Consider the following 17,273-nt stretch of genomic DNA (forward strand, 5'->3'; position numbering starts at 1 on the left):
AAAAAAAAAAAAAAAAAAAAAAAAGAAGGTGTCCCCTGTGGGGGAGTTGGATGGTTAACACAATTAAATGATACTGGAGGCAAAGAAAGAGAAAGACTGGATTGCTCATGTGATGGAGAGGCCTCATCAGGGTGGCAGAAGAAGAAATCACACCGAAGATGGCTAAGACATGACATAACGTGTGGCACCAGCCGCTCAAGACAAAACCTGAAAGCATCCCTGACTCCTTCTACCCCAACTCATCCAGTCCATCAGCTGGTCCCACTGCTTTTGCCTCCAAAAGTAGCATTTCTATCTCCTCTGATACACCATGATCAAAGCCAACATCAGGACTCCTAATTGTTCTTTCCTTAGAAACTCTGGACCCCCACAGCTGGGCTCCAGTCATCCATGGAACTTTCTGCTATGGTTTAAGGAGGTTCTAACCCAGTGCTGCTCATAAAAGCTGTGATGGAAAGTCAGTCCCCACCCTTCCATTCCATTGTGGACCAAGTGTTTTCAGAAATACAATAAAAATGAATTACTGTCAAAATTATCACATGCTTTGGGACCTCACAGATGTCAAAACACTGTAAGTTTTTTTTTAATTGTTTTTTTTTTTTGAGTTGAGGTCTCACTCTGTCACTCAGGCTCGAGTGCAGTGGCATGATCATAATCATGGCTCCCTCCCTGCAGCTTCGATCTCTCGAGCTCAGGTGATCCTTCCACCTCAGCCTACTGAGTGGCTGGGACTGCAGACATGAACCACCATGCCCAACTAACTTTTAAGTTTTTATGTATTTTTTAATTTTTATTTTTGAGTAGAAGTCTTACTCTGTTGCTCAGACTGGAGTGCAGTGGCATAATCATGACTACTGCAGTCTCTACCTCCGGGTTCAGGCAATCCTTCTGCCTCTGCCTTCTAAGTAATTGAGACTACAAGTGTGCCCCACCATGCCCAGCTAATTTTTTTATTTATTGTAGAGACGAGGTCTCACCGTGCTGCCCGGACTACTCTCAAACACCTGGGCTCTGTCAATCCTCTCACCCAGGCCTTCCAAAGTGCTGAGATTACAGGAGTGAGCCACTGTGCATGGTCTCATTTTTTTATTTTTGTAGAGACAGGGTCTCACTATGTTGCCAAGGCTGGTCTCAAACTCCTGAGCTCAAGCGGTCTTCCTGCTTCGGCCTCCCAAAGTGCTGGGATTACAGGTGTAAACCACAGCGCCCGGCCAAATTTTTAACTGCTTTCCACATACCAGGTGGATAATGTACACATGATCCACAGAGGGCACCAAAATAGCTCTGCTCTGAGATAACTTGGCCCCTGCCTTTTGACCACCATCTTCTTTTTGGTTTATTGTGCTCCAGTCACACTGGTCATGCTTCAGCCAAGTGTGACAACACCAAACTTGTTTCCTCAGGAGTTTTGCCCTTCCTTTGCCTGAAGCATTCTGGCTCTGCATTTTTCCAAGGGTTGAAGAATCCTGCTTGTCACTCGGGGCTCAGTTCTTTCTTTTTTTTTTTTTTTTTTGAGTTGGAATCTCACTCTGTCGCCCAGGCTGGATGGAGTACACTGGCACACTCACAGCCACTACAGCCTACTACAGGCTCGACCTGCTGGGCTCAGGTGATCCTTCCACCTCAGCCTTCCAAGTAGCTGGAATTACAGGCACACACCACCACACCCGGCTAATTTTTTAATTAATTGTAGAGATGAGGTCTCACCAGGCTTCCCAAGCTGGTCTCGAACCTGTGGGCCCAGGCAATTCTCTTACCTCAGCCTCCCAAAGTGCTGGGATTATAGGCATGAGCCACCATGCCTGGTCTAGGGCTCAGTTCAAATGTCCCCTCTTAAGAGAAGTCTTCCTGAACCACCCACACTTAACGGTCTCTCTGGATCACATCGTCAGCCAGCTTGACAGTCTTCGCTGCACTTACCACTACTGCAAATGATCTTTTGTTTTTAATTAGATCAAAAAGATGCCAGGAACAGTGGCTCACACCTGTAATCTCAGCACTTTAGGAGGTCAAGGCAGGAGGATTGCTTGAGCCCAGGAGTTGAAGAGTAGCCTGGGCCATGGAGTAAGATCTTGTTTCTACAAAAATAATCAGCTGGGTATGGTGGTGCAGTTGTAGTCGAGTTAGTTACTCAAGAATCTGAGGCCGGAGGATCACCTGAGCCCTGGTGGGTAAAGTTGTGGTGAGCTGTGATTGAACCACTGCACTCCAGCCTGAGTGACAGAATGAGACCCCAACTCAAAAAAAAGAAGAAGAAGAAGAAATGCTTTCCCACAGTCCCAGCTCATTGCAGGTCACCTGCCCAGGTACACTGGCTGATATAGTCTGAGTATTTGTCTCTCCTATCTCATGTTGAAATGTGATCCCCAGTGTTGGAGGTGGGGCCTAGTAGGAGGTATCTGGGTCATGGGTGGATCCCTCGAGAATGTCTTGGTGCCGGTCTTGTGGTAATGAATATGTTCACACTCTATGAGTTTACTGGAGAGCTGGTTATTTAGAAGAGCCTGGCACCTCCTTCTTTCTTGCTTGCTTCCACTCTTCCTTTGTGACAAGCCTGCTACCATTTTGCCTTCTGCCATGATTATAAGCTTCCTAAGGCCTCACCAGGAGAGGATGCTGACACCATGCTTCCTGGACAGCTTGCAGAACCCTGAGCCAAATAAACCTCTTTTCTTTATTGATTGCCCAGGCTCGGGTATTTCTTTACAGCTACACAAAACGGACTAACACCAGGAAAAGCTCAGTTCCATCCAAAGTCACTCTTCTTGAGACCAGGAAGCACCTGTGAGGTTCCTCACCTGGATAAGCCTAAGGGCAGGGATCTGGGCTCTGTCTTGTTCCCTGACACATCCCAGTGCTTGAACAGCACTTGACAGGAAGTGCTGAATTAATTAACAGGGAGAAATGAAGGCCACTGACTTGAGAGGTTCTGTAAAGGGAAGGAAGGGCTTAGGAGTGGGTTGAGAGTCAGGAATAACACAGTGGAGGGTGGATAAGACAGAAAACATACATAGCCGGACTTGGTGCCTCAGCCTGTAATCCCGTGCTTTGGGAGGGTGAGGTGAGTGGATTGCCTGAGCCAGCGGGTTCGAGACCTGCCTGGGCAACTTGGCGAGACCTCATCTCTACAATAAATTAAAAAGAAAAAAATTAGCCAGGTGTGGTAGCGTGTGCCTGTAGTTCCAGCTACTTGGAAGGCTGAGGCGGAAGGATCGCCGGAGCCCAGCAGGTAGAGGCTGCGGTGGCCGGGAGCATGCCACTGCACTTGTCTGGGCGACGGCGTGAGACTCCAACTCAAAAAACAAAAACAAAAACAAAAAACAAACAAAAAAAGACAGAAAATATTAAGGGGAAAACGAACTCACGGGGGTGGCACACACATTGAGCATTCAGAATTCTCAATGATGAGATTGTTACAAGCAGCACTGAGCAGTTTCCTTAGCACAGGAAAAACTCCACATGGCCCTACGAGGTGAAACATCTAGCAGTCCCAGAAGGCCTGGAGACGGCATTCCAGGAAGTGGGAAAAACACAGGCAAAAGGACAAAAAAGGAAGCTTTACATGGCAAATAATTCTGGGGATGCAATATTTATTTTGTATTTTATTATTAAATATTTCAAATCATATGATGCCCTCAATTTATTATCTGAGTTTCCACAAACGGTTTCCTTTTAGAGTCTGCAGACTTTTCTTTTAGCAGGTTCTCACACTTTATAGCAACTGACTTCCTGGAGTTTCCCTTCCTTTCCAAATCCAGAACAAGGCTCAACTGAGTGTCCAAGGAGGGGATGGAACAAGCTATTGGTTGACAGCATCTACAAAAGACAACTAAAAGTTGTTACTAGAAAGCATGCTCATCTGTCAAGAGGGCCAGGTTCTGGGTCCAGCTTGGCAATAACTCATTTGCTGTATGGCTTTAGGCAAAACACGTTGCCTTTTTGGAGATTCACTTTGCATGGGAAAAAAAGAGATGAACTATAGATGATACATACATACATACACATATAAATAAATATGTGTATATATTTATAATCACATATGGTATTTTATAGTATTATAATTATATAAAATTAGAATCATTGCATCAGGGGAAACCAAAGAAGACCCAGAATTTATTTGTCTATTTATTCTTACACGTTTAAACTTCAGTCACCTTCGATTCATTCTCCGTTTGATATAATATACCTATCAAGATGCTTTTTTCACTGCTCAAAACAGTTTTTGAACTCATCAATTTTTATGCCTTTTAATGCTTCTGCTTTTTTTTTGTTTCACCTCTTCCACAAAGGCAAAATGTTTCCCTTTCAGGACTTTTTCATCCAGGGAAACAAAAAAAGCCGCTTGAGGCAAGATTGGGTAAATAGGGAGGGTGGGGCATGGAGGTCATGACATTTTTGGTCAAAAACTGCTGAACACTCAGTGCAGTGTGGGCAGGTGAGTTTGTAAATCACCCATCAAAATGAGCAAACACACTGAAAGGATCTCCAAAAAAAACGCATTGAAGCTGAACGCAGACTCTCACAACACTAGCTGGTACACTGATGCCTAGAGCACTTACCTAGTGGGGGAATCTACAAGGGGCCTGCCCTCCAAAAGATAATTCTGGGGTTTGGGGGTTCCCCCTCATATTTATTGTCTAAACAAGAAACTTTTGCCAGGAGTGGTGGCTCAAGCCTGTAATCCCAGCACTTTGGGAGGCCGAGGAGAGAGGACTGTCTAAAGCAAAGGGGTTCGAGACCGGCCTGGGCAACTTGGTGAGACCTTGTCTCTACAATAAATCAAAAAATAAGCTGAGCATGGTAGCACGCACCTATAGTTCCAGCTACTTGGAAAGCTGAGGCGGAAGGATCACCTGAACCCAGCAAGTCGAGGCTGTGGTGGCTGTGAGCGTGGCACTGCACTCCAGCCTGGGCGACACTCGAACTCAAACAACAACAACAACAACAAACCCAAGAAACTTTTGAGAGTCAAAGAGAATATTATTCATAATTTCACCAAGATAACAGAGAGGTAAGCTTGAACTATTGTTTCAAGGGAAGCCGAGATGTCTGATCGTCTCACTTTTAAGCTTCCTTCAACTCTGATGTTCTGGCCTTCTCTAGAAACAACCATGGGTCCCTTCTTCATGTTCTATAGCTGGCTCGGTGCCTGGCATACCTTGGATGCTCACTGGGTGTTTGCCCCATGTCCCTTTGGTGAGCATTTCTGTATTCCTGATGTCATCAAAGTCATTGATCTATTTCACAATTTCATCGCCTTATGAAGTTGAATTGTCCTTGTGCCAAATAACTACACCCTTCCTACTACCGGTTTTACATTTTTTTGTATCCCTAGGTGGCCTCTGTTGATATCAGTTTTTCTAAGAAGGATAATATTTAAAGTATGAAATTCATTATTTTCTAGGTCAAGGAATAAGTAGCTAAAGGCTCTACTTGACTGGCCTGAAGTTCTGTGACTACTTGAGACCAGCATGGTAATAAAAACCTCATTCTCTAAACTAGATTGCCAATGGGCCACATCAACAGATAAGACATAAAAGAGAAAAATATGGCTGGGCATGGTGGCTTGCACCTATAATCCCAGTACTTTGGGAGGCCAAGATGGGAGGATTGCTTGAGCCTAGCCTAGACAACATAGCAAGACCTTGTTTATACAAAAAAATTAAAAAATTAGCCAGGCATGATGGCATGTGCCTCTAGTCCTAGCTACTTGGGAGTATGAGGAGGAGGATCACCTGAACCTAGAAGGTTGAGGCTGCAGTGAGTTGTGATCATGCCACTGCACTCCAGCCTGGATGACAGACACCCCAGCTCAAAAAAAAAAAAAAGAAAACAAAAAGAGAAAAAAATCCCCCAAAGCATACATTCAATATATTTCACAAATCTTAGAAGCAAACAACATTCTACACAGATCAAAACTGACTGCTCAAAAACAGGTAGCCCACAGCTGACCTGCATGTTTCCAAACATGGCATGTAACAAATTTGCTAGATTTTGAAACAGCCAATTTTTTAAAAGGAAAATACATCTGTAGCTGCAATCAATTTTCTTTCAACGCCAATACTATTTTACGTCTTGTAAGCATTTGTCCATTTATTTACTTCTCAACTGTAATTAAGAGTGGGGGTGAGGAGGGGTGAGGAAAAAGAGAGTCACTCCTTCTGTACCCAAGGTGACCTCTGTCCCTCTGCCCCCTCTGGAATGTTCTCTTGATATTAATTAAAGAGCTACAAATATGAGTCATACCCATGGGTTTACTAGTGACATAACGAAATATTCTGAGAACATGTCTGACTGAGGAAATGAACAACCATTCAGTCCATGGCAGAATGAAAGGAAAGAGAGTAGAACAACTGCTACAGAATGTCCTGGGAAAGGATCTGGCCTTGGCGTGAAAAGAGCTGGACATGTCGGTTCGCTTCCTGCTGTCTTGGAATCACCTAAGAACCAAGTGGGGAGATTACATAAATCATGAATGAGACAGTCAGGGAAAACTCTGCTGAGATGCTGGCAAGGCCTGAATAAAAAACAAACAATCCTTACAAACAGAGAGAAAAGGAAACACAAGGCAAAACCAACACTGTCGCCATTCCTAACTAGATGAGTAAGGGGCGGTCTTCTAGTTTCTGAGAATTCTCTAAAATGCCCAGAAAAGTACTCATCTCCCAAGTAGTTCAGTTTTTCTCATCCTTAAAGTCATATAAAATCCAAAGTTCAGACACATTAAATTCTGTTTTCAAAAGAAATTTCTGGGCTAGGTGCAGTGGTTCATGCCTGTAATCCCAGCGCTCTGGGAGGCTGAGATGGGAGGATTGCTTGAGTGTAGAAGTTCAAGACCAGCCTAGGCAACATAATGAGACTTTGCCTCTAAAATAATAATAGTAATAATCATTGTACCAACAAGCTTATAGTCCCAGCTACCAGGGAGGCTGAGAGGGAAGGACCGCCTGAGCCTGGGAGGTCGAGGCTGTGGTGAGATGTGACTGTGCCACTGCACTCCAGCCTGGTGACAGAATGAGATCCCAACAAAAAAAAAGAAACTCTCTCCACACAAAGGAAGTCTAGGTTTATCTTCACTGACCAAGGGGTTTAAATCCCTTTTGGAGTTCAAGTGCTGCCTTCCCTTGGCCATGGTGTGTCTCTTGGGTTACGTCCCAGACCAGCAAGCACACACCCACCCACGCTGTCCTCCCACAGCCACAGACACAGAGGTGCTTGCTTGGATAGCTGTCAGGGCTTCTCAGTAGGCAGTGGAAGAACTCTGGGACCTCAGATAATGGCATTTGTTTTGTAAACAAACACATGAGGATGAAGTTTCCTTTGGTTAATTCTCAAGTTCAAATTCGTTTGGAATATCCTATAGCTTTACATCAACCTATCCTTCTTGGTTTTACTCCAGTCTTTGAAGCTTCACTTCTAGGAACATACAAGATATGAAATGATCATTCAACACTATGTGGATGCCTTGTATTTTCACATTTTTCTTATGTCTCTTGACAAAGATGCTCTGCTTGGCTAAACTTTAGTCAGGCTTCTGAATCTAGGTCCATCTGTGCCCTGCTTTGCAAAACCTAGTTTTAGCAGAGAGCCCTATTAGGTAAGTTTAGTAAGAACCCCTCACCCCTAACCTTTTTACCATCTTTTCTTTCCTTCTTTTTTTTTTGAATCGGAGTTTCACTCTGCCACCTGGGCTGGTGTACAGTGGCACGATCACAGCTCACCATAGCCTTGATTTCCTGGGTTCAGGTGATCCTTCTACCTCAGCCTCCTGAGTAGCTGGGACTAGGAGTGCACACTATCAAGTCCAGCTAATTTTTTGACTTTTTTTTTTGTAGAAACGAGTTTTTTGTAGTTCCAGGCTGGTTTCAAACTCCTAGGCTTAAGCAATCCTCCCAAATCAGCCTCCAAAGTGCTGGGATCACAGGTGTGAGCCACCACACCCAACCCCACCCTCCATATCTGATCTCCCTTGAAATCTGATCACAGCCCTCATCCTCCACCATCCCCCAGCTGATGTCTGAGCATCTGAGCCTGTCTTCAGGTAGCACCCTGTTAGGTCAGTTTACCCAGAGTCATCCTAACCCCTGATGTTTCTTTTCTACCCACTGACCCCTGACACTGCTGATTGGCTGTAAGTTACCCTTTGCCCATGCTGTATTAGGAATTGAGTCTAATCTCTCCTACTGCAAGACCCTGTTGCAAGGTTCCTATACCTGTTTTGATGGTCCTGAATAAAATCATCTTTGCCATACTTTCTCAAGGATCACTGAATCATTATTATTTTTTAACATTTTCTTTAATGATCAAGAACACTGTTACGATCACTCTTGAAAAGAGAAGATATCTCTTTGGCATCACTTTCTCTAAGATCTTGCTACTGTCCTAGGGTTGTTAGTCACCAGCTGTTGATCTACTCTAACCACACCATGTGGGAACCTTGGTGGATGTGGGTAGGGGAAGACAGGAAGGAACTGAGAGGGCAAAGAATTGGGGAACTTCTCCTTTCTCGCCACTGCTCCCCACTGGCCCAACATAACATCTGTCCCTGACAATTGCTGTAAGAGAAAGCTTCCAGTTTTCTTTCTTTCCTTAGGATGGAGTCTCACTCCATCACCCAGGTCGGAGTGTGGTGGCACCATCATAACTCACTGTGACCTCGCATTCCTGGGCTCCAGCAACCCTCCTGCCTCAGCTTCCCAAGCCACTAGGCCCAGCTAATGTCTCCACGCTTTGTAGACACAGGGTCTCACTATGTTACCCAGGCTGGTCTTGAACACCTGTCCTCAAGTGATCTTCCCATCTCAGCCTCTGAAAGCACTAGGATTACAGGCATGAGCCACAGCACCCAGCTGGTTTCCAGTTTTCAAATAAATAAACTGGTCAACTATTGCTAACTATACCAAAAAAATCACTAGGATGGACTTGAAAATTTAGCCCGTCCTCTCATCCAGTATAAGGATTGACTGCACACTAATGCTGGTGAAACCACAGGCCAAAACAAGATACCTGCTTTGCCTCTGCATAAACTCCAGATTGGAAAGACAATTCATCAATACATTTCCCTAAACTGAGTAACTCTTGACAGAAATCACTGGGCTTTCTGTTCTCCGGTTGAAGTCAAGTGATTGACTAGTGACTTCAATTCCATTATCTAAAAAAATTATGGTCTACACTCAAACTACCAGTTGAGTCATATTCCCTAGGGCTGGTGTGCTGTATTTTTATCAATGAAAAAAGATAAAATGATTCTTAAAATGAAGATAAAAAGCATATCACTTAAAGCATAATGCATCTATCAGGACTTACAGGGACAAAAATAATATAACATCCATCTCACGAGATATTGAAAGGATCACAATGGAAAGAACAACAGCTGTAGGGAGCATCTAGTCGTAGTGCCTGGCACATAGTAGGTGCTCAGCCAAACCCAAGAATAGCTATTGTTGCTAGGGAGTCTGTAGACCAAGGGCAGTGAGGTAGGGGAGAGAGATATCATATATTCTGAACCTTTTCCCAGGCAAACTTACTGTGTTTCAGCACCCAGTAGCATCTCCACCTTCTCATTCGCGTGGTTGCTAAGGACCGTCAGAGTGAAGAGGTGACTGGCAGAGCTCTGTCTTGAGTAAAGCATTGTGGAACTGTTCTTCCCTGGAGAAGAATTAAGCTCTTCATTGTCGCAAGATTCCACCAATAGTTGATCTCTTAAAGAGTAATCATTGACGTTGTAACTTTCTTCACTATAAAGAAAAGGAAGAAAAACATGTCAGTTATCCAGTGGGTAAGACTGTAACTGTCAGTTTTCAAGTCACATTTTGGCAGAAGGTGGCAGACAGGAAGGAGAGAAAGAGAATGACTTATTTTAATATATGGAGTCTGAATTATACATACTGATTATGAATCAATGTAAACCCCCACCCCAATTAAATCTAATTCCTTTTTTTTTTTTTTTGAGACAGGATTTCAGTCTGTTGTCCAGGCCCCATGTTCACAGCTTACTGTAGCCTCAAACTTCTGGACTCAAGCAATCCTCCTGCCTCAGCCTCTCAAGTAGCTGGGACCACAGGCACACACTACCACACCTGGCTAATTTTTCTATTTTCTGTAGAGATGAGAGCTCATTGTGTTGCCTAGGCTGATCCTGAAATCCTGGTCTCAAGCGATCCTCCTGCCTTGGCCTCCCAAAATGCTGAGATTACAGGCATGAGCCACTGCACCCAGCTCCTAACTACTATCTTTATAAATGTAACATACTAAATTGCAACTCAAGTATAATAGCAATACATATACATATATATATGTATAAAACCCTCTAGGTCTAATTTGACATCATCCTAGAATTGTTATAACAATTTTGTTTTTGTTTTTTGAGTCTGAGTCTCACACTGTCACCCAGTCTGGAATGCAGTGGCACGATCACAGTTCACTGCAGTTTTGACCTTCTGGGACTACAGGTGCATGTCACCACGCCCAGCTAATTTTTTCTTTCTTTCTTTTTTTTTTTTTGTAGAGACAAGGTCTTGCTATGTTGCCCAGTCGGGCCTCAAACTCCTAGGCTCAAGAAATCCTCTTGCCTCAGCCTCCCAAAGTGCTGGAATTACAGGCATGAGCACTGCACCAGTAGGCCTGTTATACCAACTGACACATGCATACACCCTGCTAACGTCCCAGCAGGTACCCATCCCCAGCTTCCTCGCCTCAATCCACAGGATGAAGAGGGAGCCCCAAACCTACCCATGGGTAATGAGGCCTCACCTCCCCAACCCCCCACCTCTGAAGGGTCTCGCATGGCAGGGAAGAAGAGCCCCAGAGGTCTGCTTGCTTCTGTCAAGATGCCCAACCCATCCTTCCTTCCCACACTTAAGTCCTGTTTCAGAGCCACTAGGACTAACCCCACCATGCTCTCTATCCCTGTTTCTGCCAGGACCTCTGTGTCCTTCCTTCCCCTGGACTCCCCTCCCCACGGCACTGTGAACATGCCCAACCCAGCCCAGCCTCCTTCAGCTCCTCACTGGCCCTTTTCCACTGTGCCCTCTGGGAAGGCACTTCATTTAGGGAATCCAGCAAAATCTCCTAAATGCTCAGCCTCTTCTCTGAACTCTCTCTTCACTTCCTTGTCTTAACAGAAACTTGGCTTTCCCTAAAGGACACTGCATCCCAAGTCCCTCTACCTGCTGGCTTTTCATTCCCGCTTCTGGATAACAATCACTTCCACCTCCCAAGCAGTCTCCTGTTTTGCAGCTCACGCCATCAGTCTCTATCTCATAACCAGAGTCATCTACAGACCGCTGGATCTCTCCTGAACCTCTCTTATGAGTTTAGTTGTGAGCTCACTATCCCTGCCAATGCGATTTCATATATATATGGGCCCCCCCAAATCCAGAATTTATTTATAAAAAATTGTATATTGACTCTGATATGTTTCAACTTCAGTCACCTTCAAAGTACTCTCCATCTGATGCTGTACACCTATTGAGATGCTTTTTCCACTGTTCAAAACAGTTTTTGGATTCATCAATTTTGATGCCTTTGAGTGTTTCTTGTTGTTTTTTGTTTCACCTCTTCCACATAGGCAACATGTTTCCCTTTGAGGACTTTTTTCATCCAGAAAAACAAAAAACAGCCATTCAGGGTGAGATGGGGTAAGTAAGAGGGTGAGGCACAGGTTCATGCCATTTTGGGGTCAAAAACTGCCGAACCCTCAGCGCAGTGTGGGCAGGTGTGCTTGTAAATCACCCATCATGAAATGGGAAAATGCATTGAAAGAATCTCAAAAAAAAAAAAAAAAATTCAAGGAAGCCGAACTCAGTCACTCACAACAATGCCAACAGGTACACTGATGCCGATGAGTTCCTAGAACACTTACCTAGTGGGGAAGCCTGTACTACAAGGGGTGCTGCCCTCCAAAATACCCATACACATACACACTAATGCTTTGGGTCATTTACATCAAATCCCCACCACTACATCACTACTTCTTTCTTGAGTTTCCAAGTAGAGGACCTTTTCATTATCCTGTACCCTCAGTTCTGTGACATCTTCTCCAATGATTTTGTTCTCGGCCACCCATCCACAGTCATATCTTAGACCTTGTCATCACCATCACAATTACAATCTCTCTGTAAACCCAGTCTCAACACATCCCTCTCTAACCAGCAAGTGGTGTCTCTCCAAATCACCTCCTCTAATCTTCAACACGACTATTATTATTTTAATTTTAAATTTTTTTTTTTTTTGAGTTGGAGTTTCACTCTGTCGCCCAGACTGGAGTGCAGTGGTTGCTCCCGGCCACCGCAGCCTCAACTTGCTGGGCTCCGGCGATCCTTCCACCTCAGCTTTCCAAGTAGCTGGAACTACAGGCGCGCACTACCACGCCCGGCTAATTTTTGGATTTATCATAGAGATGAGGTCTCGCTTGCCCAGGCGGGTCTCGAACCCGTGGGCTCAGGCAATCCACTCACCTTGGCCTCCCAAAGGCGCGGGATTACAGGCTGAGCCACCAAGCCCGGCTTTATTTTAATTTTTTATTTAAAAAAATTAGAGACAGGGTCTTACTATGTTGCCCAGGCAGGTCTCAAACTCCTGGACTCAAGCAGTTCTCCTGCCTCAGCCTCTCGAAGTGCTGGGATTACAGGCATGAGCCACCATGCCCGGCCCCAATAGTTTTTTACCCTACCAGTTCCTACAACCCACAGACTCTCCCAACCTTTTCCGCTGTCCTTAAATTCCTCCCATTCGCTCATTCATGCATACTGGATTACCCAGCTTGGATTTTTTGGCACCTGGTTATAATCACTTCTAGCTGGGCCTGCCTGGCAAATCCCATACCTGGTTAAATACAACCCCGAATTCTGCATCTGTACCCTTAAAGCTGAATGTGAGAGAGCTCAATAAATAATTGTTACATAAGTGGATGAATATGTAATATATCCTTTTTTATTTGTATTTATTTTTTACAGACAGGGCCTCGCTGTCAACCAGGCTGGGATGCAATGATGCAATCACAGCTCACCACAGCATCCAACTCCTGGGCTCAAGTGATCTTCCTCCCTAAGCCTCCAGAGTAGCTGGGACTACAGATATGTGTCGCCACGCCCAGCTAATCATTTTTATCTTTATTATTTGTTGAGATGAGGTCTCACTCTGTTGCCCAGGCTGGTCTTGAAACCCTGGCCTCAAGCAATCCATTCCTCCTGCCTCAGCCTACCAAAGTGCTAGGATTAAAGGTGTGATTCACCACATTCAACCTAATATGCAAAAAATTATAGTATACACTAGAAAAAATGGAAATAATTACCTTAGGAAAATGGAATAATTACCGTATTTAATAATAAATGAAAAAGAAGGGAGTCAAGAGAGCTAAGAGAAGAGAAAAATCCTTCAAGTAGACAAGGAATTTTAGAACAGGCCTTTTTGCTCAAGATTTCTTGGAATTTCTTTTATTCAGTGGTGGACATCTGCCTGTCAACCACTCCTTTGTAATCCTCCTTGTAATACTTTATAATCTTTCCTAAAATTTAGCTTGACACCTCTCCCTTGAAAAAACAGTAGACACAGTTATCATCTATAAAAGCAAAGCACTGTCTTTGATCAAGCTTGTTTCTAGGGTAGTAAAATCTATATTAATTCAAAGTTCACACAGCAAGATTATCCCCAAAGCTCTCCTGAGATAACTGCCTACAGAACAGCACATTCACACTTAGGATACATAACATATTTTTTCCCATCCCAAATAAGGCTTATCAAAGTGCACACGATGTTTATAAAAGGAGGAAGCAGGACAAAACACTTTGCAAATAAATATGGCTATATTTTTCAAGGACTATGTTTACTAGAAACAAAGTAGTCAATTTTTAGCAGAGCAGGAAAGGTTTATAATGTACAGATACTATCACAGACATGCATTTAACAACCCAGGACACAGAATGAAAACTGAAAACCAAAACAAAACACCATCAAACAAAAGCAAAACCTCAACAACCTCAAAATCAAGAGGAAAAGAAGATTAACTGGGGCTTCCTTGTTACCGTCCTCTTCTGCACCTTCTGGTTACTCTTTTCTTCCAATTCACAAGTTTAAAGAATGACCTGTGAGTAGAAGGCACCTGTTTTCAGTTAAAAATAATTCTGAGCTGGGTGCCTTAGCTCACACCTGTAATCCTAGCACTCTGGGAGGTTGAGGCGGGAAGATTGCTTGAGCCTGGGAGTTTGAGACCAGTCTGGGCAAGATAGTGAGACCTCATCTCTACAGAAGAAAAAAAAAAAAAGAAAAATTAGGTGTAGTGGTGTGCACCTGTAGTTCCAGCTGCTTGGGAGCCTAAGATGGGAGAATCACATGAGTCCAAGAAGTCATTGGTGTCATGCCACTGCACTTCAGCCTGGATGACATAGTGAGACCCTATCTCAAAAAAAATTCTGTTTCAGACAGAGAAACTGAAGCAACCTAACAATGTGAATGTGGGGAGTTGGGTAGGGCCTTAAACAATGACGTGTTCATGGGTATTGCCAGTATTTCCCAAGAAATAAAAGTCAAAGAAATGTAAATGCTACAAAGTCATCATCCAAGATGACTCAAGTTCCAAAAAGTCTTCAACATAAAGGAGTTTCACGTTAAGTTGTCCCCAAAAGAATTCAAGACCAAGAGTTCATAGTAAATGAATTTAGCTAATATGAATAAACCAGTTAAGACTTTTTTTTCTTCTTTTAATTTTCAGAGTTTCACATTTTCCCCTAAATACAAGTGGGTGTTGTCTGCCTAAATACAAACAATACCAGTTAGTATGTTTCATCGATGCTTTGAATCCTGGCTTTGGGGAATAAATTCTGTTATTTTATTTATTTATTTTGACTTTGGGGGGTCTCACTCTGTCACCTAGGTAGGAGGGCAGTGGCATGATCATGGTTCACTGCAGCCTCAATCTCCTGGACTCAGGTGATCACTTTGCCTTGGCCTCCCAAAGTTCTACAATTACAGGTGTGAGTTATCACACTTGGCCAATTTTTAAAAAATGTTTATTAATTATTCTCTTAAGTGATGAGAAATTCCAAGCTATTGACTAAGAGCCAGGATGGCCATTTGACTTTGTTGATGCCTGCCATCCTCTAGAATGTCCAGTTTGGGTGATCAACTGCAGCTGACCTGCTGTTAACTGTGTAGATTCCACCTTAAGCATCCATTTCCACAGAACTGCACAGCTGCGTCATTGAATATGGCCCTGAACAGGGAACTTTGCCACTGTTTGGACTTCTGGATCCAAAATACGATGTAGGAAACATGTTGGCCTGTTTGTTTTTTAAGTGAATTATTTTTAATCATCCAATATCATTATTTTATATAGGCCAGTAAAATATTTCTGCATTATGTAATAAATAATGTAGATGTATACAACTTCTTCGCCACTCTTTTAGTGAATTTAATATTAAAGGAAACTTAATTCATTTAACAGTAGTGAAGCAAGTTGACTTATCCTTGCCAGGTACCATTCAAACCCATTGGAACAAAAATTGAAGACTGCCAAGCACAGTGACTCATTCCTGTAATCACAGCCCTTTGGGAGGCCGAGGCAGGAAGATTGCTTGAGCCCAGGAGTTTGAGACGAGCCTAGGCAATATAACAAGACCTCATCTACACACACACACACACACACACACACACACACACACACACACACACACACACAAATTATCTGGGCATGGTGGTAGGTGCTTACAGTCCCAGCTACTCAATGCTGAGGCGGAAGGATCGCCTAAGCCCAGGAGGTCAAGGTGGCAGTGAGCTGTGACAGTGCCACTGTCCTCCAACCTGGGCAACAGAGTGAGACCCAGGATCAAAAAAAAAAACAAAAAAAACTGAAAAAGATAAATAAATAAGAATAACTTTAATATGGAACAAAAACCGAAAAGTCACCCACTCTTGCTAGCTCTCGAGTGTTCTCTCTCATACATATACACAGTCACATAATCTCAAGAAGACTCAAAATGATCATAAGTATGTCGCCCTCTCTGAACACTGACATATTGAATGAAATTCATTCTAACGTCAGCCAGCACCGACCCTCTCTCATTCTTACAGAGAAGAATAACTCTGTATCAAAATAAGTGCTTAAGCAGAGGAGGAGAAAAAATTGCATCCAGAGGCAGCAACTTTCAGCCAGTTCCCTCCTCTGCGTCCTCACTCACGTCCAATAAGTACAAAGCGGGCTGCATGGGGCTGGGAAAGAAACCCCTTTCCTGAGGGAAGTTGACACTAATCAGACTTCCCCATGTTTGTCTCTACCATTTAACAAACTTATAGTTGACACGGTCTCTGAAACAACTTGGATCATGTCATTAGGAAGTTAAACTGCTCAGAAAAAGTCAAATGGAAAAACCACCTTGCCCTGCATGGAGAAGTTTACATGGAGACTTCCTCTGATTGTCCTAGATGTGCTCTAAGTTCACCAGCTGCTCATCAAGGCCATCTGCCTGTGCAGGCAGGGGCTCCCATAAGGTGCAGTCATCAAATCATATCTAGGGAAGGCTGCAGCTCTCAGAGCAGACACCGCTGGGCCTCCCTGTGGAATCCCACTTAAATCCCAGTAACCTCTGTTGAGCTTTCTATTTTTTAAAACAAAATAAAGAGCTACTAATAGTGAACAGGATATGATGGTAAACCGGCATTTTAATTGTTTTTCCCTCTGGAAGGCACTCTTCATTAAGCACCTCGGGGTTTGATGCTACTACATGCAACATCACAGCATGGGTAGAAAAATGACATATCTCACTGGCAAGAGTAGCTTTCTTAAGGACATTATGATGAAGCCCTTTTAACTCTCTGCACCATAATTTCTATAAAGGTTAGAGTTTTTCATATTGAGCATACATTTATTGCTTTCAAATCAAGAAAACAATTAAGACTGCATATAACATACATACTTTTTTTTGAGTCAGGCTCTCACTCTGTCACCCAGGTTGGTGTGCAGTGCCATGATCACAGTTCAACACAGCCTTGATCTCCTGGGCTCAGGAGATCTGTCTGCCTCAGCCTCCCCAATAGCTGGGAGTACAGGCACACGCCAACACGCCTTGCTAAATTTTTTTTTAGTTTTTGTAGAGACAAGATCTCAGTATGTTGCCCAGGCTGGTCTTGAACTCCTGGACTCAAGCAATCCTTCTGCCTCAGTCTCCCAACGTGCTGGGGTTTACAGGCATGAACTGCCATGCCCGGTACATTGCTTTTTAAAATTGTTCTGTGTATACATTTTAAAATACCAAAATACATACATTATGTACACACAG

General features: G+C 43.6%; 1 protein-coding gene across 1 annotated transcript in view; it reads right to left on the reverse strand.

The window, feature by feature from the left end:
- ARHGEF26 (Rho guanine nucleotide exchange factor 26) overlaps positions 1-17,273 on the reverse strand; it is a 153,165-nt gene that overhangs the window by 11,273 nt on the left and 124,619 nt on the right. The window contains exon 12 of the mRNA XM_008065955.2: positions 9,528-9,737. Coding sequence (XP_008064146.1) covers positions 9,528-9,737 — 210 coding nt within the window. The remainder of the gene's footprint in view (positions 1-9,527; positions 9,738-17,273) is intronic.

This window comes from Carlito syrichta, unplaced genomic scaffold (assembly GCF_000164805.1).
Source record: "Carlito syrichta isolate Samal-C Ts95f unplaced genomic scaffold, Tarsius_syrichta-2.0.1 Scaffold308821, whole genome shotgun sequence".
Lineage (NCBI taxonomy): Eukaryota > Metazoa > Chordata > Mammalia > Primates > Tarsiidae > Carlito > Carlito syrichta.